At 43.6% G+C, this 24,862-nt stretch overlaps 2 protein-coding genes across 2 annotated transcripts; both read right to left on the bottom strand.

Annotated features, from left to right (window-relative positions):
- Positions 1-9,416: 9,416 nt before the first annotated feature.
- Positions 9,417-11,961, bottom strand: LOC127690944 (mast cell protease 1). Its single transcript, XM_052190518.1, has 5 exons — positions 11,865-11,961; positions 11,198-11,348; positions 10,592-10,727; positions 10,153-10,407; positions 9,417-9,761 (listed from the first exon to the last, which is right to left on the bottom strand). The coding sequence occupies exons 1-5, from the start codon at positions 11,917-11,919 to the stop codon at positions 9,618-9,620; spliced, it is 741 nt and encodes a 246-aa protein (XP_052046478.1). The 5' UTR covers positions 11,920-11,961; the 3' UTR covers positions 9,417-9,617.
- Positions 11,962-21,195: 9,234 nt separating this feature from the next.
- LOC127691490 (granzyme-like protein 2) lies at positions 21,196-24,266 on the bottom strand. Its single transcript, XM_052191374.1, has 5 exons — positions 24,124-24,266; positions 22,764-22,914; positions 22,319-22,451; positions 21,861-22,115; positions 21,196-21,446 (listed from the first exon to the last, which is right to left on the bottom strand). Exons 1-5 carry the CDS (start codon positions 24,185-24,187, stop codon positions 21,303-21,305), a joined length of 747 nt encoding a protein of 248 aa, XP_052047334.1. The 5' UTR covers positions 24,188-24,266; the 3' UTR covers positions 21,196-21,302.
- Between the last annotated feature and the right edge of the window lie 596 nt (positions 24,267-24,862).

Here is a 24,862-nt window from a genome sequence, read left to right as displayed (position 1 = left end):
CCAACCTGAGTTTCTGGTTGCTGTCCCCATGCTGCCACAAGCTCTCTTCCAGCCACGGGAGATGGTGTCCTTATCCTGCTGTGTGATTTCTGACAGCATTCCTCTTGTGGGAAAATGTCTGTACTGAGTAGCTGTAGGCCTTGGGCTTCCTGGTGGGTGCACAGAGCAATTTGTGGGCAGAGGCTGTTGCTCAAGCCGAGGTTGTGATTGTCCTCTTGTTCCTGGCCGTCTGTTCTGTGGCGGTGACTGAGAGGCCTTCCCCTCTGCCTCCTCTTAGAGCTTTGCAGATGGGAGACATCTTTTCCAGATGAGCCCTGGCAAGATGGTTTGACCCTAGCTGTCCTACTGTACCACCTGTGTAACTCAGCTGACACTGATTCTGTACCTTTCCCCTCAGGGACACTGGTCAATAAATAGCTGGAGAGATTTTGTTTGGGTGTGTAGAGGGTGTTGATACTGACATCTACTGGAGAAAGGGCAGAAATACTTTAAAGATCCCACATTCTGTTTGCTATATAAAATGTGTTCACCTGTCTCCCCCATATCTGATCCTACCCCCATTTTCCTCTCTCCTTCCCCTCTCCTACTCAGGTCCCTCCCTACCTCTGTCTCCCATGATTATTTTGTTCCTCTTCTATGTGGGATACAAGCATCCTCACTTGGGCCTCCTTCTTGTTTAACTCTCTCTCTCTCTCTCTCTCTCTCTCTCTCTCTCTCTCTCTCTCTCTCTCTCTCTCTCTCTCTCTCTCTTTCTCATTGCTATCTTATACATGTTGGCTAATATCTATTTATCAGCTAGTACATACCCTGTATGTCCTTTGAGGCCTGGGTTACCTCACTCAGGATATTTTCTAGTTACATTCATTTGTCTGCAAAATTCATGATGTCCTTGTTTTTAATAGCTGAATATTATTATATTGTGTAAATGAACCACATTTTCTGTGTCCATTCTTTAGTAAAGGGACTTCTCGGTTCATTCCAGTTTCTGGCTATTACAAATAAAGCTGCTCTGAACATAGTGGAGCACGAGTCTTTGTGGTATGGTGGGGCGTCTTTTGGGTATATGCCTAGGAGTAGAATGCCTGGGTCTTTAGGTAGAACTTTTTCCAGTTTTCTGAGGAACAGCCAGATTGATTTCCAGAATGGTAGTACCAGTTTGTACTTTCACCAGCAATGGAAGAGTGTTCCTCTTGCTCCACATCCTCATCAGCATGTGCTGTCCCTTGAATTTTTTTATCTTGTCCAGTCTGATTGGTATAAGGTGGAATCTCAGGGCCATCTTGATTTGCATTTTCCTGTTGACTAAGGATGTTGAATATTTCTTTAGGTGCTTTTCGACCATTCAACATTCCTCTTGAGAATTCTTTGTTTAGGTGTGTACTCCATTTTTAAATTGGGTTGTTTTATATTTGTTTATTTTGGGGGTCTAACTTCTTGAGTTCTTTATATATTTTGGATATTAATCCCAGAGGTCCAGGATAATGAATGGAAATTTGCAGCTGCTGGGGATTGTGTGTGTGGGAGATGGTGGGGGAGCCTCCAGAAAGTCTCAGAGAGCTGAGATGTGAGAGATACCCAGGACTTAATGTGGGTGCCCTTAGCCACAGTGGCCAAATGGGGAGATGGAGTTAGACAGGGTCCCCAGTGGAGGGATGGGGATACCAATCCACCTTCAACCTTTTTGACTCAGAATTGTTCCATTTAAAAGAAATGCAGGAACAAAATGGAGCAGAGACTGAAGGAATGGCCGACCAGTGGCCTGCACAACTTGGGATCCATCCTAAGGGAGGGCACTATTACTGATGCTATTTTGTCCTTTCATACAGGAGTCTAGCAAGTCTGTCCTCTGAAGGCTCTACCAGCAGCTGACTGTGACAAATGCAGATACCTATAGCCAACCATTGGACTGAGGTCAGGTACCAATATGGAAGAGTTAGGGGAAGGATTGAAGGAACTAACGGGGTGGAAACCACATAGGAAGACCTGGATCATACGACCTTTAACTGTTAAACACATTTTAAGTGTCTGCTCAGTGCTTCCCTGGACTCGGAAGAAGGAGTCTAATGAAGAGAAGGCCACACAGTGCAGGGCCATTTCTCTTTGAGAACTATAGGAGGTTTAGTTCATAGGTGGGAATTTAACTGCAAGTCCTGTTTTCATTTGCTAATGCTAAGAACTGTCCTCTGACACTGCATCACCAGCAGGGAAGAGGAGGATCTGGAGCTGGAGAGGTCTTGTCTGGTGGCTCAGCATTGGTGAGACCAAGACCCAGAGCCCAAGGCAAGCTTGTTCTCCTGTGTAGTTGAAAATGGAGGTGTAGGTCACACAGAACCAGGGAGCCGGCTCCACAACACCATGGCTCAGGTCCTGCAGCACTGGGTTGTGTCTCTTGGCTGAAGGTGAGGGAGGAGATAAGGTCCAGTCCCCAGCAGGGCATCAACCTCATAAACACTGACTCCCTGATTTTCCCGCATTCTCTTTCTCTGCTACAGTTTCCTAGAATTATGCTTTCTCTGCTGCCTCCCTTTTGTGTTTTTCCGTGTTGTGTGCTGCAGAGTTCAATTATGGTTTGAGGATCAGGGAGATGGGAATGTGACTAGTTAGAAAGCAAAGGGGGGGGGGTCAGTAGGAGATCCTGCCTTTACTTAAGGTAGTGACTGTTGAAACCTGTTGTTTTGTTGTCTAAGGGGAGTCATGTCATGTATGTTAGGATTCTGTCTAAGCTCTACCCTATAGCTACCTGACAACAGCCAGGTATGCCCCTCCCTATCGTTGCCTGGCAACAGCCAGGTAGGTCTGGCCCACTATAAAAGGGGCTGCTTGCCCCTCCTCCCTCTCTTGCTTCTCTTATTCTCTTACTCTCTTAGCTTCTCTCTTGCCCTCTTGGGCTCTCCTCTCTCCCCCTCTCCTCCCCCCTCTCTCCATGTGGTCCTAGCCTGCCTCTACTTCTTCACTCTCTCCCCCTCTCTGTCTTTCTCTGCCTCTACTACTCACTTAACTCTACTCCCGACGCCCTGAATAAACTCTTGTCTATACCATACCGTTGTGTCTGGTCCCTCAGGGGGAAGAAATGCCTCGGTATGGGCCCGCTGAGGCACCCCTTCCCCCACACAGCCATAGAACATATTCTTTACCTCTTTCGCTTTTTATGATCACAACAATGTACTCTTCTCACGACTGCAGTCTGAGGACCCAGTTCATGATGGAAAGACATTGAGGCAGGACTGTGAAGGGTGCTGCATCAGCAGACAGGAAGTGTGACTCTGCCCTAAAACCTCACAACCAGGCTGCAACAATCAACTTCCTTCCATGAAGCTGCACCTCTTAGGACTCTACAGCCTTCCAAAGGCAGCACCACTAGGCGGGGCCCAGTGTTCAAAGCCATGAACCACAACAACCTGTTCAAAAGGTTTGACCAATTCACAACTTAATATTTTATTTGGAATATACTCAAAATTTCAATCATCTACAACATTGTACGGCTGTTGGGAAAACTGGAACATCACAACAGAATATGTTATAGAATGTATGCAACTCTGTCTGGAACAGCTGCCAACCAAGAGGTGTTAATTTCCTCTTTTACTCCATTTTCCTTGTTTCTCCATCTTTTCATCCTCTTTCCCTTCTACTCTACTCCCTCCCCTCTTATTTTTTGTGTGAGACATGCTTTCATGTAGTCCAGGTTAGCCTTGAACTCCATATGTAGATAATGTTATGTCTTGAATCCTCGCTCCTCCTGCCTGTGCCTCCCAAGAGGCACATGTGTGTACTATTATGTCCAGTTTTGTATTTCTTTCTCTTTCTTATTAGACATTTTCTTTATTTACATTTCAAATGTTATCTCCTTTCCTGATTTCTCTTCAGAAAGCCCCCTATCCCATTCCCCTTTCCCCTGCTCACCAACCTACTCCCACTTCCCTGTCCTGGCATTCCCCTATACTGGGGCATCAAGTCTTCTGAAGACCAAGGGCCTCTCCTCCCTTTGATGCCCAACAAGGCCATCCTCTGCTACATATGCAGCTGGAGCCATGGGTCCCTCCATGTGTACTCTTTGGCTGATGGTATAGTTCCTGGGAGCTCTGGGGGTACTGGTTGGTTCATATTGTTGTTCCTCCTATGGGTCTACAAACCCCTTCAGCTCCTTCGGTCCTTTCTCTAGCTCCTCTGTTGGAGAGCTTGTGCTCAGTCCAATGGTTGACTGAGAGCATCCACCTCTGTATTTGTCAGGTACTGGCAGAGCCTCTCAGGAGACAGCTGTATCAGGCTTCTGTCAACAAGCACTCAATAACATCAATAAGCATCAATAACAGTGTTTGGGTTCGGTGATTGTATATGGGTTGGATCTGTCTTTCTTTGGAGATAATTCAATAGTGTGACTCTAGAAGTAATTAAATGTTCAAGCTATATTCTGTTCACAAAGGTGACTCCAAGCTAACATTTAGTAGCTTTGTACTATAGGATGAAAAGCTGAGTATAGTGGTGGGTAACTTTAATTTTTTTCAAGGTCTACTTTTAATGATGGTTCTTAAACATTTTAACCTGCCTTGTAACCCACCATCCACTAGAAGTAGTGGAAAAGAAAGGATCTTGGGGAAGTAGACCTATTTAGAAATAGTTCTTTGGAACAGATCCGATCTGCTTTGTCAGGAAATCAGCAGTTTGGCTCACAGGTCAGCAGTGGCAGCCAACACTCTGCAAACACTTCACGGATATTCCATCAGTCCATTTAGGTAGAATCAGGATAGCAGCAGTGGTTCTGTGAGTTAACGGGAACAGCCAGGCCTCAGCCGAATTGGCATTACTCAGCAGAAGAGACCAGGGACAACAGAAACTTCAGTCACAGCTCTTGGCTGTGCCTCTCTCAGCGAAGTGAAGATCAATGAATACCAGAGACCAAAAAAGCATTGCACAGCTAGCCAAGATTGCCAAGGCAAGCCTCCATCCAGCTCCCTTCACTCTGTTGGGTCCTTTTAATACTCAGTCCAAGCACTGCGTGTCCTCCACGGGTCTTCCTCACTATGTGTCTTGCTTCAGCACGTGAGTCTGACTTAGCAAAACTCGACATGAACCTGTTTTAGCTGACATCATTCTGTCAATCAATCCTAGTCTGCAAAAGCAGCAAGAAGCCACAGCACACCACCAGAACCTTTTTTCTTGGTGTGTTTCTCTCTGTGGAGTTCTGACACGTGGAGCCCAACTACACAATGTAAGGCAGGCCAGGACATATGTGTCATTAGTGAAGAATCCTTCATCACATGTTCTATTAGATGCTTGCTTTAGCAGAATACCCTTTCACCTGAGTCCACTTCAGAAAAATGTTCCTTCACAAGTCTTCCTTAGCCTTTCCCTGTGTCTGCTTCAGCAGAAGCATGTTCCTTCACATGTTTGGTCCAGTAAAACACCATCCAACCAAACTGACTTTCCAAAGAATCCTTAAGTTTCCACTTCAGTGGCGCATACTGCAAGATTCAGTACCTTGGAGGCTGAGGTAAGAGTATGGTACTCGTTCCAGGTCTCCAAACAAGTTCTTATATAAATAAAACAATATAAAATAAACAAAATAAAGCAAAATTCAAACGGTGTTTATGCTTAAGAGTCATACAAGGTTACATTCCTTCATTTCTCAAAATGTTTCTCAAGCTACTAAAATTTTTCCTTTGCAAAATAATTGATAAAAAACATTTCTTTGAATGGCAGGAGAACACCTGGGGGCGGGTGGTAACACCTGCTGCTGCAGGATAGTAATCACCCTGGCCTTTTTCTTCTCCTGCTTCACCAGAGACAGGACTCTGCTCATTGTAAGATTTGTTTTTTCTGAAGGTAAATCTCCTTTAATCATTGTTTAGCACATAAACCTCCACATTCCTCTTGATTGCAATTTTTGGTCTAAAGATTTGCCCACTTTTGCTGACTTCTGGGTTTGTTTCCACTTTTTCAAAGGGTGAACTTCTGCTGGCTTCTTGGACACTTTCTTCAGCTGCTGTTGGCTGAGCTGATCTTCTCTTTGGTCACCCTCAGTGATATCTGCTGCTAGGTCACTAAGGTTCCTTGTTAAGCTAGGCTGCTCAGCACTGCTACTGCACCCGCCATGGGAAAACCCTTCTTATCTGTGTGTTTGCCTTGCTGACCTTGTGAGACCGTGACTGTTCTCTCTTTCCGGTGTCCACTGGGCCTGCTGCTTTTGCCTTGCTTCTCCCATGCCTAAGAACGGACGCTGTGGTGGTGATAAGGCTCTTGTCTTGATTTTGGAGCCTCTGGGTCACCAACTGTTCCTTTGGCACCAGGGGACCATGTGATGGGGTTTGCTCTGCAGTGGTGACCTTTCTGGAAGCCATTCAGCCTGTGCCCTCAGCCCAGCTCTCAGGAGTCTCCACCTGCTCCCCTATGACTGTGGGCCAGGCTGCAGGGTGGGCAATCACTCTCTCCTCACCTCCAGTTGCCCAGCTTCAGGGAGGAAGACTGTCCCAAGTCCATGTCCTCCTTAGGCTGTGGGGTAAGAGGCAGTGTGCCCAAAGCTGCAGGTCAGTGAGTGTTCCCATCTGCTGAGAAAGACAGAGACAGCCACTGTCTCTGCTCTGTGCTTCATCTTCTGAGTCTTTTGTGTAAGGTGAGGGTGGTGAATGGTGCTTGGGGTCCCCGCACTAGGGAGGCTGAATCATAGTTGGCAGTCTGAACTACATGGTGGTAGTATTTCTAAACCACATAATCTAAGTCACGATGAGAAAAAACCCATTTAATTACACAGGTATAAACAACAGTTATAAAAGCAAAGCAAAGCAAAGCAAGCCAAACCAAACATCAGTCACCCATGTATCTATAATCCGACTCAGATTTTTTAATTTTTAAAAAATTCTTTTAGATTTCTTAGTGCTTTCCCCTCCTGAGGTAGAATAGAATTTGTAGTCAGTCTTGCACTTTGAAAGCTATCTCTGCATCTCTCCTGTACTGTGCTGAAGATGGAAATCCAGAGGAGAGGCAAGCAGGCCAGGAGGAGGGTGGAGGTGCTGGGTTCCTAGTCTGAGGCTGGGACTGGCAGCAATTTTTCATGGTACAGTAGTCAGAGGGACACACCCTTCATATTACTCCCCCTTAGGCCTAGTAGACCTCATGTGTGGGTCTCTTCTCCTTAAGAATCCACAGAACCTAGTGGAGCATGTATCCTTATTACCTGCTGGGGAATCCTCTGGGTATATGCCCAGGAGTGGTAAAGCAGGATCCTCTGGAAGTGACATGCCCAATTTTCTGAGGAACTGCCAGACTGATTTCCAGAGTGGTTGTACCATCTTACAATCCCACCAGCAGTGGAGGAGTGTTCCTCTTTTGCCACATTCTTGCCAATACCTGCTGTCTCCTGAGTTTTTAATTGTAGCCGTTCTGACTGGTGTGAGATGAAATCTCAAATAGCTACAACCCAGAGGATTCCCCAGCATGTAATAAGGATACATGCTCCACTATGTTCATAGCAGCCCTATTTATAATAGCCAGAACCTGGAAAGAACCCAGGTATCCCTCAATGGAAGAATGGATGCAAAAAATGTGGTATATCTACACAATGGAGTACTATTCAGCCATTAGAAACAATGAATTCATGAAATTCTTAGACAAATGGATGGAACTGGAGAACATCCTAAGTGAGGTAACCCAGTCTCAAAAGATCAATCATGTTATGCACTCACTAATAAGTGGATATTAGCCTAGAAAATTGGAATACCCAGGACATAATCCACACATCAAATGATGTACAAGAAGAACAGAGGAGTGGCCTGGTTCTGGAAAGACTCAGTATAGCAGTATAGGGCAAAATCAGAACATGGAAGTGGGAAGGGGTGAATGGGAGAACAGGGGGAAGGAAGAGGGTTTATGTGACTTTCAGGGAGTGGGTGGCCAGAATAGGGGAAATCATTTGAAATGTAAATAAAAAATATATCGAATAAAAAAATTAAAAAAAAAAAAGAAAAAATTCATTGCTATCAGGGCATCTGTCAGTGCATATGCTTCCTTGCCAAATAACAGCCCATATTATGTATCTAAATAATCTACTATACTTTTAAACAAGTTATAAATATTCATATTTTTCATTCTTCTCTTGTGTCGACTTTATCATGGCAATTGACATTTTTATGTGTGGCTGAACTTGAAGTTTTACTGAGACTTTTTGCATTCATGTTCATCATGAGGTTTGGCCTATGATTTTTATTTTATGTGTGTATCCCATTTTGGTATTTATTTGCATAACACTCTTCATATAATGAGTTTAGTAGAATTCCTTTTCTTTATATTTGGTAGAATCATACAAGAAACTTTGTTCTTTGTATTTCCTTAAATTCAATAGTGAATGCAGTAGGGTTTGGGCTATTTAAATTGTTATTTTTAGTGCTTTTATTTTATCAATGTCAATACTTGTTTGAGATTGCACAAGGTTTTGATTTTTTTTCACATTATGTTGAGATAATTTTGGTAACTTTTGTGCGTTTATAAATTTACCTATATCCTTTATATTTTCCAATGTATTGAAATATATGTTTTCATATATATATAAAAGAATCCACAGAACCTTACGGCTGGTCATGGCAGCAGTTTTTCATGGTGCAGCAGTCAGAGGGCCACACCCATCATAATGGGTCTTCAGGCCTAGTAGACCTAATGTGTCATTTCCTTTATTTCAGACTCTACAATACCCGGTAGTTAAAGTGTTGCTTCTTTTGACTAAGGACATTGGGGACTTTGGCTTGTAAGAGGAGAGCAGATCACTTAGAAGTTCACCTAACTCAGGCATTCTTTTGAAAGACTGGATCTTTGAGGAAGATGGCAGGTTTATGTGGGTGGCTCAGGTGCAAGTCTAGAACTAGCATGCTAAGTACTGGTGCATGCTAAGTACTGGAGGGTCTCTTCCCAATACAGGCTAGTTCTGCCCTGTGTTTGGTTCCATAAAATGCTGATGTTCTTCTGTTGTGACTCCTGCAGCCACAGTCATGGTCCAAGGACTTCTGAGGGCAGGCTCTCCTCTAGCTGCAGGTGCAGCACTGAGAGGGAGATGACGGCAGGGTAGATGGTGAGGACACAAGGATTGACAGTCGTGTCTGACCTAGACATGGCTGCTATGATGTGTGGAACGATGCAGTGGCTAAGGCGTGGGGGTCGGTGGACAGAAGAGCTGAGAGACAAGGATGGAGAAGATGAGAAGACAGGACAGTGGAGGAGAAGAATGGAACAGTGCACATCACCCTGGATGTGGAATCTTACTGTACACATCCATGCATGTTAGATAATAGTCAATAATCCACAGTGACACACCTGTGCCAGTAGGTCAGCAGTTGAGATTGTTAATATGCCAAGATAGTAGCTCAAATCAATTCTTCATTGAGCATAGGGAGGGTGTGGGGTGTTTACAGCGCAGAGTGGAGTCACACAGTTGCTGGAGGTTAGGTCTTTATTGAGGTGCATAACAAGGAACAATCCATCATCACAGACTTTATCTTTGAGATCATCTTGGGGACAAACTGGGGGCAGGCTGGGGACAGGCAGGGGACAGGATGGATACATGATTTGTTGAATCCGCAAATTATCAGAAGAGCTCTGGCTTGGAGACTCTGACTCAGGCAGGTCAGGCTTTTCAGCTACTTTCCCTTTATGACTCTATTAATCCAGGGCACATACGGAGAGATTCGGGTGAAGACAGCAGGGGGCTTTGCATCTCCACGTCCATAAGACACAATACCATGAGCCACCCCAGCACACAGTAGTGGTCCTCCAGAGTCTCCCTGTATGTTAGAAAAATCAGACTTTGAGCATAGATCACCTTCCCCCAACTACAGAGCCCTCATCATAGCTAACACCACGGGGAAGTAAGTGTCCCAGACTCCCTTTGGGTTTTAAGTTAGGAATTTAATGACTGATTTTTTTTCCTCTGACTTTGTCCTAGTGTTGAGATTGTCGCCCTTTGGCCTTTCATTTCTGTGCTGGAGCTTCATGGGAAGGTTACAGGAAGGGCTTTGACATAGGCAGAATGAGAACAAGAGGGAAAATTTCATTTCACTAAGGGCTAGCAGCCTAAGAACATGGGCATTAATCACTGCTGTGGAGAGATGCTTGGCCTCTCCCTCCATTGACACTGTTGCCTGAGGTGGGGAGGAAGAGCAGGTGTGTGCTCACCTTGTATGCCGATCTTATCTTCCTGGGACTGCCCACACAGACCTGGAAGTTATAGTTGTAATGCCAATAGTTTTTACAGGCCTCTTTATCCATGATTCTCAGTTTCACCTCCCTCAGTGTATCTGAGGTAGGTTCTGTCACTCCAGTTCGACCCCAGCCAGCTGCACGGCACATCTTCCCAGGCTTAATAAAGTCAGAGGGACCAGGCAGGGGAATTACATCCACAGTGGGTGTCACCTTGACTTTCTTTTGAAGCTGTTGAGGCAAGGAGAGGAGAGATGTCAAACCAGAAAAGGATGCTGGGACATGGGGCCATTCTCATTGGGAACTCAGTAGTGGGTTCTGAGGAAATGATTTGGACAAGAGAGAATTCAAAGGCCTGAGCCACGAGGAGAGTTAAGGGTGGGAGACTTAAGCAGGGCAAGGAAAACAATGGCACCTTCAGTAACATGATGTCATGGAGATTGGAAAAGAAGTTGTAATTTGGGTGAACAATTTGTTTTTCTACTTTTATCTTCTGCTGTGTGGATTCTTTCTTGCTCACATTATGAGCTCCAAGGGTGACAGTGGTTTCTCTGTTGACAGAGAAAGAAACAGTGAAAATGGCTGGTCATGGCGGGAGGACTCCTTCCAAGGAAAATGGGACCAGGGTCTTCATTCTCTATCCCATTGCAGAGCCCCTAGACAGACTAGAGCTGCAGCTCCCAGGACCACAGCCACGGGGCTCAGGGAAACACAGGACAGATGACTCTTCATATACCCAACCCCAGGACTGGGATTGAACCTACAGGCACATTGAGCTACACCCCAGGGTATGTCTGAGCTCTGGTGACACCAGCACAAGACAAGAGCAGTAGATTTTGTCCCAACTAGTGCCCTGCTTAAAGCGCAGACCTCTGAAAATAGAGACAACAATTAAAATGAAAGGCCTTGTGCTCCCTTTGTCCACACAGTGTAAGGAGAGCAGTACTCAAAACCTTCCTCAGGCCTCTGCAGCTCTTGCCTCTGGCTCCTGGATTTCCTCACAGGAAGAGAAGCCTCTTACCTTCCTTTACAGTGTGCAGCAGTCATCACAAATTGGCGGGTGATGAGAAACCCACCACAGCTGGCTGTGTACCCTCTCTCAGTGGTGATCTCCAGATGGGCCATGTAAGGGCGGGAGTGTGGTCTAGATTCAACACCACCAATAATCTCCTCTGGAACAAAGAATCCCAAGTTCCCAGTTACAGAGGTTCCCAGTTACAGTTACCCCAACATAATTCTGGTACAGGAAAATGGGGCTATGATGAGCGACGGCTCCCCAGCACACTCCACCTGGCATGGGGCTCAGGCCTCTCCACACGACCTTTGGTCTTTTATCTCCTGCTGGTCTTTCCTCCCCAGTCCTCCCTGTCTACCATTATCCTTCATTCAGAACACACTGGCCATTCACATTTCTGGGTGTCTACTTCATTAGACTTTTCTCCACACCCTCATCCTGTCTTGCTCAACACTAAGGGAAGGCCAGAGAAGAGCTTCCCAGCAGAGCAGAGAATAATTTGATGAAATGCCCTAAAGGGGAATTAGTTTTTCATTTTTCCTTGACCTACAGCTTTCCCCTGGACTGTGTTAGTTTAGGGTCCTGCCTTGTGATAGGGTCTCTGTTACCAAAGCTAACAGATTAAGGGCAGTTTCTGAAAACTCAGAAGTTAAGGAGATGAAGACAAACTCACCAGCTCCAGCTCCAGAAGGCAAGAGAAGTGCCACCAGGAACATTAAGACCTGCATTTTGCCAGTGGTGCAGCCTGGGTGAGCTTCTAGTGTGTTCCTGTCCTGGTTCCTGCTTTTATAGCTCCAGCGTGGGCGAAAGGGAGGGCTGTGAACCACAGATCAGGGTTGGACCAGCTCCACTTTCCTTATCAGAAATTCTCATGACTCTGCTCTTTAGGTTGTTGAATCTGTAGCCCAGTTCTGAGACTCCTGGATCCCATGATGAGGGGGTGACTGCACCCTTCAAAGTGGCTCCCAGGAAGGAGGACAGCAACACAAAGGGAGGGAGACCTTGATGAGGGATCCTGGAACTGTTCCTGCAAGCATCCAAATATTATCGTCAGCTTTGAGACCCATGCTGCATGTGTGTAAAGTCTCACCTCTGTCGTTGTAGCACAAACACAGGCATCTGTAGTGTGTGAACATATGGGGGAGAGGGAGTTCATTTTATTCACAAAAACTGGGGTTGACTGATTCAGCCTGAAGGCCATTGCTTGTGTTGACCAATGTAAGGGCATCTCATCTTTATTCAAACAAGTGGGAAATGATAAGATGTGGCTGAGGGAGGAAGGTGTGGGGAGAGTGTGGAATACACAGCATGCAGGGCCTGACCAAGACCTTTTTTATTTATTTTTATTTTTTATTATATCCAGTACAATATATATGTTTATACCAATCATAAAAATGATGGACATGTTATTAAATGAACATAAAAAGATAAAGTGTTTTTGTTCGTTTGTTTTGTTTTGTTTTGTTTTGTTTTTAGTAGAGCTTAAAATCTTGGCTTGTACTGTGGTACCAACCCAAAATAAGAACAATTTTTAGACGTCGGAGTTCATTGTAATTAGACAATACTCCAATGTCCTTCATATAACTAAAGGATTTTACTTCCAAAGTAGCTAAGCTAAGAGTTGACACAGTTCTGCTGTGCCAAGGAATGAATTATAGGCACAATTATTTGGATATAGATTTCTTGCTATGGTCAAAGCTATTTGACTTGAGTGACTGTAATCATTCTCAGCCCACAGGGAACAGGTTACATTCATTTAAGAAATGGTGTGTATATTAAGATGGTCTATCCATGAAGTCATTCATCAACTATTTCAATTAACAATGATTCTGCTTGGAGGATGGCACAGACATTGGGTGAGGGTAAGATTCTGATTCATTGCCTGTGATAATTTTGAAAAGCATTCATCTCAGAAAAAGAGTAACTTATAAGGTCATCTTCCTCAAACTTGATACAATAATTATAACTATCAAGCAAAAATTCAGTCTCACTCTTTGTTGTTCTCTTACAAGCCACCCCCCAAATTAATTGTCCACATTTTTTGGCTGTAAAATTAATTTTGAAGTATGTAAGCTCTTCTAAAAACTATAGTATAGTTGAAAAACATCAAATAAACAATCCTACTTGTAGAGAGGCTGAGATAGGAGAAACATGATTTTAAGACCATTATGTGGTACACAGCAAGACACTGTCACATACAAACAAGCAGAAGATGACTTGGATTGTATAATATTGGACACATCTCTCAAAATACCAAACTAGAGAGACCACTGGGTGACAGTCAACAAATTTCTAATTCCTCATATTTTTGAATTTCAATCGATTAGCATATGTTAGAACTATTAATTTCTCTTTTTAAAATATTTATTTATTTATTATATATAAGTACACTATATCCATCTTCAGATCTCATTATAGATGGTTGTGAGCTACCATGTGGTTGCTGGTATTTGAACTAAAGACCTCTGGAAAGGAGTAAGTGCTCTTAACTGCTGAGCCATCTCTCCAGCCCCCAGAAATATTAATTTTCATATTCAGAGATATTAAGGGAAAGTGATTGTTACTTCCTGTTATTTTTGTTGTTAGAAGTGGAATTTTATTTGTGTAGGTTTCTTGAAAGATTACTTTCTTGCTTTTTCTAGGGTCTAGTTTCCCTCCTTGTACTGGAGTTTTCCATCTATTATCGTTTTTAGGACTAGATTTGTGGAAAGATATTGTGTAAACTTGGTTTTGTCATGGATTATCTTGGTTTCTCCGTATCTGGTAATTGAGAGTTTTGCTGGGTATAGTAGCCTGGGCAAGCATTTGTGTTCTCTTAGGGTCTGTAAGAGGTCTGCCCAGGTTCTTCTAGCTTTCATAGTCTTGGTGAGAAGTTTGGTATAATTCTGATAGGCCTGTCTGTATATATTACTTGATCTTTTTCCCTTACTGCTTTTAATATTCTTTCTTTGTTTTATGCATTTGATGGTTTGACTATTATTTTGATGGGAGATATTTGTTTCTGGTCCAGTGTATTTGTAGTTCTGTAGCCTTTGTGTATGTTCATGGGTATCACTTTCTTTCGGTTATTACTGTGCATTGGGCCTGACCTGATAATACTTTGAAGAGATCCCAAATTCTTCTATACAGCCCCAGTTAGAAGCACCTGACCTTGAGATGTTCCACACAGGGTCCCAAATGAACATTCTCATTTTTAACAAAGGAATGAAGAGGTAGGACAGACATAGTTATCAATTGGCATCATCACCACAGTAGTTGCCTGATTCAGGAAGTGACATTATGACAAAAACTGGTGGAAAACGTCACAACTGCCTCTTTTTTACCAAAAAGTAAAGCAGTGCCTTGCTATACATGGAGTTTTCCAGAGTCGGTGCAAATAATGCATTATTGAATGTTGCAGATGAGGTGATCTCTGCTCTATCTCCCTTCAGGATATCTATTTGCATCTTGGAGAACTACAGTGGATTAATGTAAACTCACCTGGGTGGTTCACAGGATTGCTCCCTAAGTAACATCTAACTTGAGTGTCAATGGTGTAGTTTTAATTGTTTTATTGGTGCAAATGACACATCTGTTACAGCTATCAATCTGAGGGATGTCTCGACATCATTATGGGCAGCAACATCTACTGCAGGGACCCCAATCATGTCACACTGATCGCATCATGCTTATTGGACTTGGAGTGCAGGACATAACTCCTATTGATGAAACTTTGGGAAGACCTACTTTTTACACTAAGTAGGAAAAAAATAAAACTAAGAGCATTGACTTTAGAGAAGTACCCATGGTCAGTGATATTTCATATGTCCAGTTTTCTCTTCCTAAGTCAGGTTGTTGCATCTGACTCATCCATCTCTAAGAAAGAGGGAAAAATCTTCCCCTGGTGTTTGGAAGGAAAATTGGCTGAGAACAAAAAAAGACTACACAGGATTGCTCCCTAAGTAACATCTAACTTGAGTGTCAATGGTTGGAATAATAATATCCTACTTGATGGTTTCATTGACGACAGTGATGTACAGAAGTTCAAACCAAAAATAAAAACATCTTCAAACTTCTAGGAAAAGAACACCTAATCTATAACTATAGTAACAAGTTCAAACCAAAATTATATTTATGGACTCCCTGTTTCTTTTGACAATTGTAGATGCCTGTGCACTTGTAAAAAATAACCAGAGCAATCTTCACCTTCATCTTGCCAAGAGACAAAATTTTAAGTTTAAGATGTTTGTTTTGAGAATTTTTTCATGCAGTATTATATGTATAGCACTGTCATGCCTCCCATTCCTGCTCGAACTCCTTTAATGTATTTTACATTGCCTGTGGGGAAGACTGCATGGCGAGGGGATGAATGAAGACCTACAGCTCTAGGCCCAGGACATGGAGTCCTTGTTTGTTGGGTCACAGCAGTGATCTTCTCCTTTAGCCCCTTGTGAATCTTGCTCTTCAAAGGAAACTCAGCAGCCATTATAACAGGGAAAGGTGCCTCAATCCCTAGAGACTGGAAAAGGAAGGGAGAGAGCAGGCAGGGGATTGGGAGTGGGGACTAGGATGGATTGGTGAGTATCTTCAACTTTCATTAGGAATGCCACATGGATGATGGCATAGTCTTTTCCTTAGACACCTATAAAGCAGAGGCTGGAGTGGGAATAAGAGGGATGTGCTCTGCTCACACATGGACAGGCTCAAAAGCTGCTGCTAACTTGTAGAGAGATTGCTTAGGATCATAATATGCTAGGCAAAGATGATCAAGTTTAAAAGAACCTTTCACGGTTTGGGTAAGGTCTCTTACACATGTCTGGGGTGCTTCTCTTATAATCCTATCATGCTATCTGTCTCTCTGTCTCTCCATTCTCAGCATCAGCCCAGGCCTCATCAGACATCTTAGCCTCTGATCTATTAATGACTTTCTCCTATCCAGAAGGCTGTGTGGGAGCTACACTAGCACCAACAGACATTGTCACAGGCTTCCATGAAGCTAAGTCAGCAAACCATTGCTGCCAGTGGAACCTGTGCAGTCCTAACGCAGTGTGACTGAGTCAGAGACCCCTGACTCACTGTGTGTATTCTGTACTCCCTCCTGTGGTGTCAAATGGAGTGGCCACCTCCTCAGTGGAGGGCCCACTAGGGACTCCCAGTTGCCTCTCCACAATCAGCAATCAATGATTCCTCAACTATGGTTTGGGATTCCCTGTCTCCTGCTCTTTTTCCCTTTCCTCATTCATTTGGACTTGGAGAAGCAAAGGGATATAATCTTCATAACTTCATGGATTAGAACACAGGGAAGGCTGATAAACCAAGACCTCATCTCAAAGCTTGTGGAATGGAGGTCCTAGTCTGTGTAGAAACACAGCTTATCCAAAACCCTTTCCCATATTGAGAGTCATACTTTACAGAGGAAAATTAGCCATGTGTAGCATACCCAGGATCCCCTACATTCCTGCTTTTATCATGCTCCAACACAATCATCCAAGAAATGATGTTCCACGGGTTACTGAAAAGAAAGAGAATTCTCTAGTGTTTGGATAGAATGTTCTGTAGGTGTCTTTAGGTCTAGTTAATTTATGATATTAATTGACTCCTGCATTTCTTTCTTTTTTAATTTTTTATTTATTTTTTATTTTTCTTCCAGCATTTCTTTTTTTAGTTTTTGTCTTGATGACCTGTCTGTTGGCAAGGGTAGGGTACTGAAGTGACACACTACCACTGTGTGAGAGCCATCGTGATTTTAGCTATAGTGTTTTTTTTTGTTGTTTTTTGCTTTATTTTTGTTTTTTTATGAACTTGGGTGTCTTTGTATTGGATGCATAAATGTTTAGAAGTGAGATATCTTCTCTGTGGATTTTTCCTTTAATGTGTATGTAGTGTTTCCCCCTGTTTTCTGATCAGTTTTGATTTGAGGTCTCTTTTGCCATATATTAAAATAGCTACACCTACTTGCTGCTTGGTTCCTTTTGCTTGGAATACCATCTTATCCTTTTAATGTAAGGTGATATCTGTCTATGGTGGTGATACATGTTTCTGGGATGCAGCTATAGGATGGATCTTGTTTTCACATCTGTTCTATTAGTCTATATGTTTTTATTGGGAATTGAGGCAATTAATATTATGGAGTTATCAATGAGCAGGGTTTGTTATTTCTTATAATTCTGTTGTTTTATTATGTGCCCCACACAACATAAGCCCTGACGCATGTGACTAACTAGTTCAGCATTGTTTATTATTCCTTGGTTTTTCTTGAGTGTGGTTAACCCCTTTAGATTCAAAATTTCCTTCTAGTGCCTTTTGTATAGCTGGATTGGTGTATAGAAATTGCTTAGATTTATTTTTATTACGATACAGTTTTCTTTCTACATTAATTGTGATAGATAGTCTTGCTGGGTGTAATAATCTGGATTTGCATCTGTGGTCTCTTAGAGCTTGTAGGTCATATATCTAGGCCTTCTGGATTTCAGAGTCTCCATTCAGAAGTTAGTACTATTCTAATGGATTGTTATCACCAAAAGTTCTCATGTCATCTTCAATTTTAGTATACTTTGTGGGGTATAAGAATCTGAGTTGTCAGTTGCACATAATTTATAAGCTTAATCTTTTCATAGATCTCAGAGTTCTGTTGTATTGAATTTCATCTGAGTTTTGCTCCTTAGGGGACATTGCTATAGAATTGGATATTTAGTAGGTGGGTACATTTTATGGATTTTCACATTGCATTTTTGTGATAGGAAGTGAGCATTTAAATTTAGACTGTATTCTGTTATTTGGTGAGATTTTACCCCCCTAGAATGGAATTCCAAGGTGGCCTTCAACTGGGCGTTTGGGTATCTGAAAGGATGAAGCCCTGACTTGGAATCTGGGGAATAGGGCTAGATGCCTACCAGATCCAAGTGTGGTCTAGGCCCATAGCAATTCTGTGGAGTGGGGGTTCTGGGGTAGCATTGTGTTAAGGAACCAGATGGGTTCTCAAGGGTTCTTGATCCCTCAAAGGGTCAAATGACTCTTTCACAGGGTTGCATATGAGAATCCTGAATATCTGATATTTACATTGTGATTTATAACCATAGCAAAATTATAATTATGGAGCAATGAAATAATTTTATGATTTGGGGTCACCACATCATGGGTAACTGTATTAAATGATTACAACACTAAGAAGGTGAGAACCCCTATCCAGTGGATGGAGACACACACAAACATATATGGGAAGCACTAATTAGCCTTCTGTGTTACAAGGAGAAATGCCTTCTGGCTTTAAATGTCTCCACCAAGCAATTAGCTATTAGTTTCATGTCTCTGCCAACATTGTGACTTAACCTGTCTCTATTGATGTTTTTAGTGCACTTTCTTTAGTATTTTTAGTTTCAGCATTTTGACCAGAATACATCATGCAAATTTCCTCTTCTTTGGTATTCCTCGAGCCTGTGTACTTGGATGAGTAGCTCTTTTTGTCTTTGGGATTTTTTTTCTGTGAGTTTATTGAGAACATTACCCATGACTTTGGCCTGGAGTTCTTCTCTGTCTTCTATGTCATGAAGCTGGGAAGGGCTTTGACATGCAGTACATGGCAGGAATTAGATGAGGGAATGGGGAGTACATATGATCATACTGTATACAACATAAATTCTCAATGGAATTCACAAAGGTAAAGGAGAATTAAAAATAAAGAAAAAAAGGAAAATAAACAAGCTACAACAGAACCAAACCAAAAAAACAACCTCTCAATACAATGAACACAAAGGGCTAGGAAGAAACACTATAAAGGTCTTCAGCATCCTGAGGCACAAGGGAAATTCAGACTAAAGCCACGTTAAGATTCATTTTACTGCAGTACATGGCCACCATCAAAAATGGCAACATCAAATGCTAGCATGGATGTACAGAAAGGGGAGCCTATTACAGTGTTCTTTGAAATGTAAACTAGGTGCAGCTAAATTGGAGATAAGTCTGGAAATCTCTCAAACAACTCCACCACCAATAACAATAACAACACCCCATCGCAAAATATAAAACTACCACAGTTGCAGCTAAGTCACCCCTGATCACTTATCCAAAGGACTCTATGATCTATGACATGGATGACTCCACGCCTGTGTTCATGGCTGCCATATTCACAGTAACTAAGAAAGGGAAGCAGCCCAGCTGCCCACCAGCTGGTGAACAGATAGTAAGGATGCGCCAGAGATGAGAAGAAGCAGATTTTCAGGAAAATGGGTGGAGTGGGAATTTTATTTCTGAGTGAGATTGCCCAGGACTCTAAGCACAAAATGCTAGAGTTTTCCTGCATGTTTTTTTCTCATATAAGCTTCCTAGCTATGTGAATGTATGGCTTGGTGTGTCTAACATGGATTAAATGTGGAAGCCAGGAAAAAAAGCAAGAGACATGAGAAATTACCTTCAAGGAGCAGTAATAATAAAACATTGGTAAAAAGAAAGGGAATACAGAAGTAGAAATATTTAGGCAGTAAGAGAGGCGAGGGGTTGAAAGATGAGGGTGTAGTTTGGAGGGAAGAATTCACCAATATACAAAGTATAAAAGAACCAGATGTGCCCACATGTGTAATATCAGCTTCTCTATTTTGATGGTAACCAATTGCCTGTAATCAAGACCCACACCATGGCAGTGGAGGGGATTGACCAATGCTTGGTACTATAAGCCTGGCTAGTAACATTCAAGGAAGTAAACTTATGTAGCATTAAACTGCCTTCCAAAAACGATGCTTTTCCCCATAGACAAAAGTGGATCCCAGCCTTACTCAGAGACCCCTCTCCTTCTGATGAACAGTGGGGTGAATGCAGAGAAGCACTGGGGCCCAGGATGCACAAATAAGTGGTGGTTGTGGGTCCACCCCTAATCAAGTCACTTAGTCCACCCCTTCTAAGGCTCAGGAACACTAAGGTGAGAAGTGCGTGGGAAGTGTGTAAGAGCTGGAAGGTGGGGGAAGGGCTGCAAAACTCCATTCTCTAGACTGGATACAGTTGTGACAACCATCAGTTCATGCCAACTGTAGTTCCCAGCACTGGGCCCACATAAGACAAGCCCAATCAACAACCAGTCAAGGGAGGGGGAGGGGCTTGTGGGGTCCCACTCTTTATCTCTTGAAATATTGGCTATTGATAGATTCTGGGACGGGAGGAGGAAATCCCGTCTTTAGCTGAATATTCACCGCTGAGCCTACCAGGCTCCAATTTACACAGATGGTCATTGTTACCCTTAGTGGGTTACAAAACTAAGCACACAGATATGAATGTGAGAGAGATATTTATGAGGAGAGCCTAGGGTGTCCAGGGCTGTAAGGGATGTGGGAGTGGTTGAGAATGTTTAGTTTGCATGGAATAAAGTTTGTTTTGTTTTGTTTTTTTACAAAAAGGTATCAGGCTGCCTCCATGACTAGGGGCACAAGGTGACTAGGACAGTGGTTAGTCCGTGGATTGCTCATGACTCTAAGCTCACACCAGGGCTCTGAGCCAAGGTGTATGAGAGGGGCACTTCCTGGCCCTGCTGCAGAGGAAGTGAGTCTACATTCTGGTCTGGGCATTCAACATTTTGGTTCCTTTCTAAAGGTTCTGATCTAAAACTGGGGCTATCCTGTGTCATCTCCTGGGTCCCTTTGGGCAAAGTGAAGAGAGTTGGCCACAGTCCTAAGATGAGCTGGGCCTTGCTGGAGCTGGAGCTGGACCAGGGGACCTGGGAGGAGTCTCAGAGAACAGTGGACTTCCCTCATTCCTTAGAGGCATGAGGGACAGTGGGAGGTAAAGGCTTTTGATCTTTCTCACCCTTGGTAGCCTGTTAAATGTGAAGAAGAATTTAGAAAGAAAGAAGGCACCCTTCTCAGACAAAGGCGGGACTTTCCAGGACTGACAGTCCTGGCCTTTGTGTGTGCTCGTAAGATGAGGTCAATGCACAGGGATGGTGCCCAAGCTTTATGAGAGTATCTGAAGAGAGAAACAAATGAAGAGAGAGTGAAGAAGGTGGTGTATAAAAATGTTTCAAGCTCTGCACTCATGGAAGAGAGCAACACCATCTTTTTCCTGCAGACAGATTTCTTTATTAAGACTCAGACAGCCATCCCCGGATGCTGCACACTGGCCCAGACACAGGTTTTGTGTTCTAGGGTTGTCACAGGAGTTTCATCGTTTTCTGAATCCAAGGTATAAAGCTGGAGATTCTGGTGAATATCCGAGTTGGTTTCCAAGGACACAAGTGATAACTGACAATGCCCTGGGCCACTCCGCCACACACAAAGGGTCCCCCAGAATCTCCCTGTGGGCAGAAAAAGGAGACGTCTTAGTAAATATCCTTGTGTCATCTCTTTCCAGACCCATTTTCTCCCTGTTCTTCTCTGTTTCCACTAAGTCATGGGTTTTCAGATGGGAAACACTAAGTGAGCCCATTGACCTCGATTCTAAATGGGACAGAGTAGACAGAGTAGACTGAGTCTGCGAGTCACTAACTAGTGTGTGTCTTGCTGGCCCTGTCCTTTCAGATTAACTAGACTTAGCTCTCCTATTTTCCCATGGTGAAAGGATTGGTTGAGGGAAAATGACAGGTGTCTTTATGTTCTTCCCTCCATATTCTCTAAACCAGCCATGGCTGTAGAACTGGAGAAGGCCCAGCTGTGTGTCTCCAGTATCACGATGTCCCTGGGAAAACTTTTGAAGACAGTTATGTCCTTACCCAAGCAGTAGCCTTCTTCTCATTGGGATTTCCCACACAGAGCTGGATGGAGTCGTCGTAGGATTTGGACATGCCATAGCACGTCTGGCCTTTTTGAACTTCTAGCTCCACTTCTTGAAGTGTGTTAGGCAAAGTACAATTTTCCAAGGTTCCCCAGCCTGCCACTGTGCACACCTGCCCAGGTCTCACCCAGTCCTTGCTGTTTGGCAGGGCAATAGTCTTCACAACACTGTTGAGTTGAGCTTTGTGTTTCAGCTGTTTAGAAAGATGAAGAATAAGAGTTCAGGTCTGGCATTCTCAGCAAGCTTATGCCAGGGATGGGGCTCTGAGTATCTTCCCGCCTCCCAATCTACCCCATTCTATTGCCCTGGGACCAATAGTTCAGCCACCTAGAAGTGAAAACTGGACAGATAAACCAGTGATCTATGGGGACAAACCAGAGATCAGTAAAACAGTACCTTCAGGAGCATGATGTCATTAACCAATGTTACAGGATTATAGCCCTGGTGAGGTTTGGCTTTAAGAACAGGAATGAACTGGGTGTTTTTCTGTTCCCTGATGTTGTGAGCCCCTAAGGTGACATTTATATTGCTGTGAAAAGAAGAACACAGGAGCAATGAAGCAGTCCCTGAAAGGCAGGTTGAGGCTCAGCATAAGGCAGAGCTTGGCTGAGTCAACCAATATCAAAACATTTCTGGGGGAGCTGTTCCTTAGTTCTTCAATAACCGCCCAGCCATTCAGACCCTTCACTGACTATCTGGTCCTGAGTTTCACAACCACTTTAGGTCAAATGGGATAAAGTCAGGTTGATCTTCACCTTTGGTTTGACATGTTTAGGGACAGCCAGGCTCTGTTGCTATTTGGTCAGTCCTAGACATCAAAGACACAGTTCCATCTCCTTACCTTCCATGACAGTGAGCTGCTGTCATTACGATGTCTTCTTTCACTAGAAACCCACCGCAGCGCATGATGTTTAAATTGCTATCATAAAAATTTATGAATGCCATGTAGGGCCGGGAGTGGGGTTTGGACTCCGTACCCCATATGATTTTCCCTGAAAAAGAAAGCTTATTCTGAATCTTCGAGCTCATGGAAACTGTGCAACAATCCTGGAGGCTGGTAAGAGACATTTCATGCTTGGAGAGTCTGTGGACCTGACGTGGATGGAGAAAAGATCCTTCCATAGGGGCTGTGACACAAAGAGAAAGGGCGCCTGGACACTGGGAGGGATCACACAGGGCCTGCTGCGTGACGTCACTTTCTGCTGGTGTTCAATTTCTTCTTGTAGTCATAATGGTGGCAAGACTTTCCCTCGAATTAAATCAAATCTCCTGTCCACATTGAGGGTGAATTGAGCACACATCGTCCAGCAGATCTAGACCACACTGCAAACAACCTCAGTTGTTCCTGTGTCTCAGGATCTACCTGGTGTCCGGCTCAACTGAGCACTGGGCTCTGTCTGAAGTAAGCACCATGCACCATTGCGGTAGAAAGCTCCAGCTGCTTTTCCTCTGTTCTGACTCATGAGACAGTCATGAGTACTCCACTTAGACACGGGATTGTTGTACAAACTCTGAAAAGCTCCCAAATGTGCTAAGCGAGTGGCTGGAGCTCCTAATGCAGTCTGAACCTCAGCATAGGATTGTCTTCCTACAGCATGGAAATCGCCTTCAGGATGAAGAAGGGAGGACACAGGACAAGTAGGGATCATAGGGAGGAGGGGAAATGAGTCGGAGGGTCCTGTGTCGGCCTGCTTCCATCAAGATGCAGAGCAGGGATGAAGCCACACTTTGTAGGCTCTGTTAGACTGTGGCCAACTCTCATGGTAGACCTGTATGGTTCCGGAGAACAGAGACAAGACCAAGGTGACACCTGGAAACCTGAATAGAAGAATTCTTCTCGTCTCAACCCAGGGGGAGCCCCTGGAGGAAGCTGCTCACTCTTAGGTTTGCACAGTTGGTACTTCCAGCCCTCGTTTTCAACTGCAGCTTTAGTAGGGTCCTAGGATGTTTTTATAATTCGTCACTTTTAGGTGACTGAGGTCTCACTTACCGGGTGCCTCTGCAAGTAGTTCATTGTGACTTTGGTGCCCTATTTATCCTATGCTATAGCTGACGCTCAGATAACGTCTCAGATGAAGCAAGTCAGGAGCAGATCTTACAAAGATCAGAAAAACAGTACCTTCAGGACTGACTGGGCACCATGCAGGTGTCAGTGCTGGAAGTCACAGGCCACACCTCTAGGGATGCGGATAGTTGCTTACCTCCTTCAGCCTGGACTGGGAGGACAGCCAGCAGGAAGACCAGGAGCAAGAACATCCTCTTCATGGTCAGACCAGGTCTCAGTTGATCTCTTCATTACATCTCACAACTTTTAAACCAACAGGTGAGGAAAGAGGCCCAGAGGCAGAGACCTCTAACTTCCTGTGTGACATTTAAGATCTGAGGTCTTGCCACATCTGGGTGGTGAATGTACAGGACACACACTGTTGTCAGTTGCTGGTGAGCATGACCACATTCCCCACAAGAATGCTGGATGCTGAGAAGGACAGAGGAGCATATTAGGGCTTCCGCACTAGGCGGAGGGCAAGTCCCCTCTCCTGTCAATGCTCAGGGAATTGCATTAGGATGCCTCCTGTCTTGAGTTTGTGATCAGGAAATTGTCTCTTTTAAAAAATAGCATCTCTATATCCCATACTACTCTCTATGAGGAGTTTAGTGTTGGGTTTTTTTTTTTAATTCTTTGGTGTTTTGTTTTGTTTTTGTTTTGTTTTGTTTTGTTTGTTTTCTTTTTGTTTTTTTTTTTGTTTTTTTTGTTTGTTTTTTTTTTTTTTTTTTGCACAAGAACTTTTGCTTTCAGACTTAAGCTGGGTCATCTCTTAATACCCGAGGGCTTTGAACATGTTGGGGGATGGGGTGAAGAGTAAAGATTCATCGTGAAATGCTACTGGGACATTGATGACAGTGTCAGGAGGTAAGACAATGACTGACTGGGGAGCTTTG

Source organism: Apodemus sylvaticus, chromosome 8 (assembly GCF_947179515.1).
Source record: "Apodemus sylvaticus chromosome 8, mApoSyl1.1, whole genome shotgun sequence".
In the NCBI taxonomy this organism is placed as follows: domain Eukaryota; kingdom Metazoa; phylum Chordata; class Mammalia; order Rodentia; family Muridae; genus Apodemus; species Apodemus sylvaticus.
The sequence above is the reverse complement of the archived record's forward strand: the minus strand, read 5'-3'. Positions and strand labels throughout refer to the sequence as shown.

Coding starts and splice junctions, on each gene's coding strand:
- LOC127690944 (XM_052190518.1), bottom strand. CDS start 11,919: ATGCAGGTCTTAATGTTCCTGGTGGCACTTCTCTTGCCTTCTGGAGCT. Junction 10,728..11,197: donor GCTGCACACTGTAAAGGAAG/GTAAGAGGCTTC, acceptor CTCTGTCAACAG/AGAAACCACTGTCACCCTTG. Junction 10,408..10,591: donor ATGACATCATGTTACTGAAG/GTGCCATTGTTT, acceptor TTGCCTCAACAG/CTTCAAAAGAAAGTCAAGGT.
- LOC127691490 (XM_052191374.1), bottom strand. CDS start 24,187: ATGAAGAGGATGTTCTTGCTCCTGGTCTTCCTGCTGGCTGTCCTCCCA. Junction 22,915..24,123: donor CCCAGTCCAGGCTGAAGGAG/GTAAGCAACTAT, acceptor TTTCTTTTTCAG/GGAAAATCATATGGGGTACG. Junction 21,447..21,860: donor AGAAGAAGGCTACTGCTTGG/GTAAGGACATAA, acceptor TTCTGCCCACAG/GGAGATTCTGGGGGACCCTT.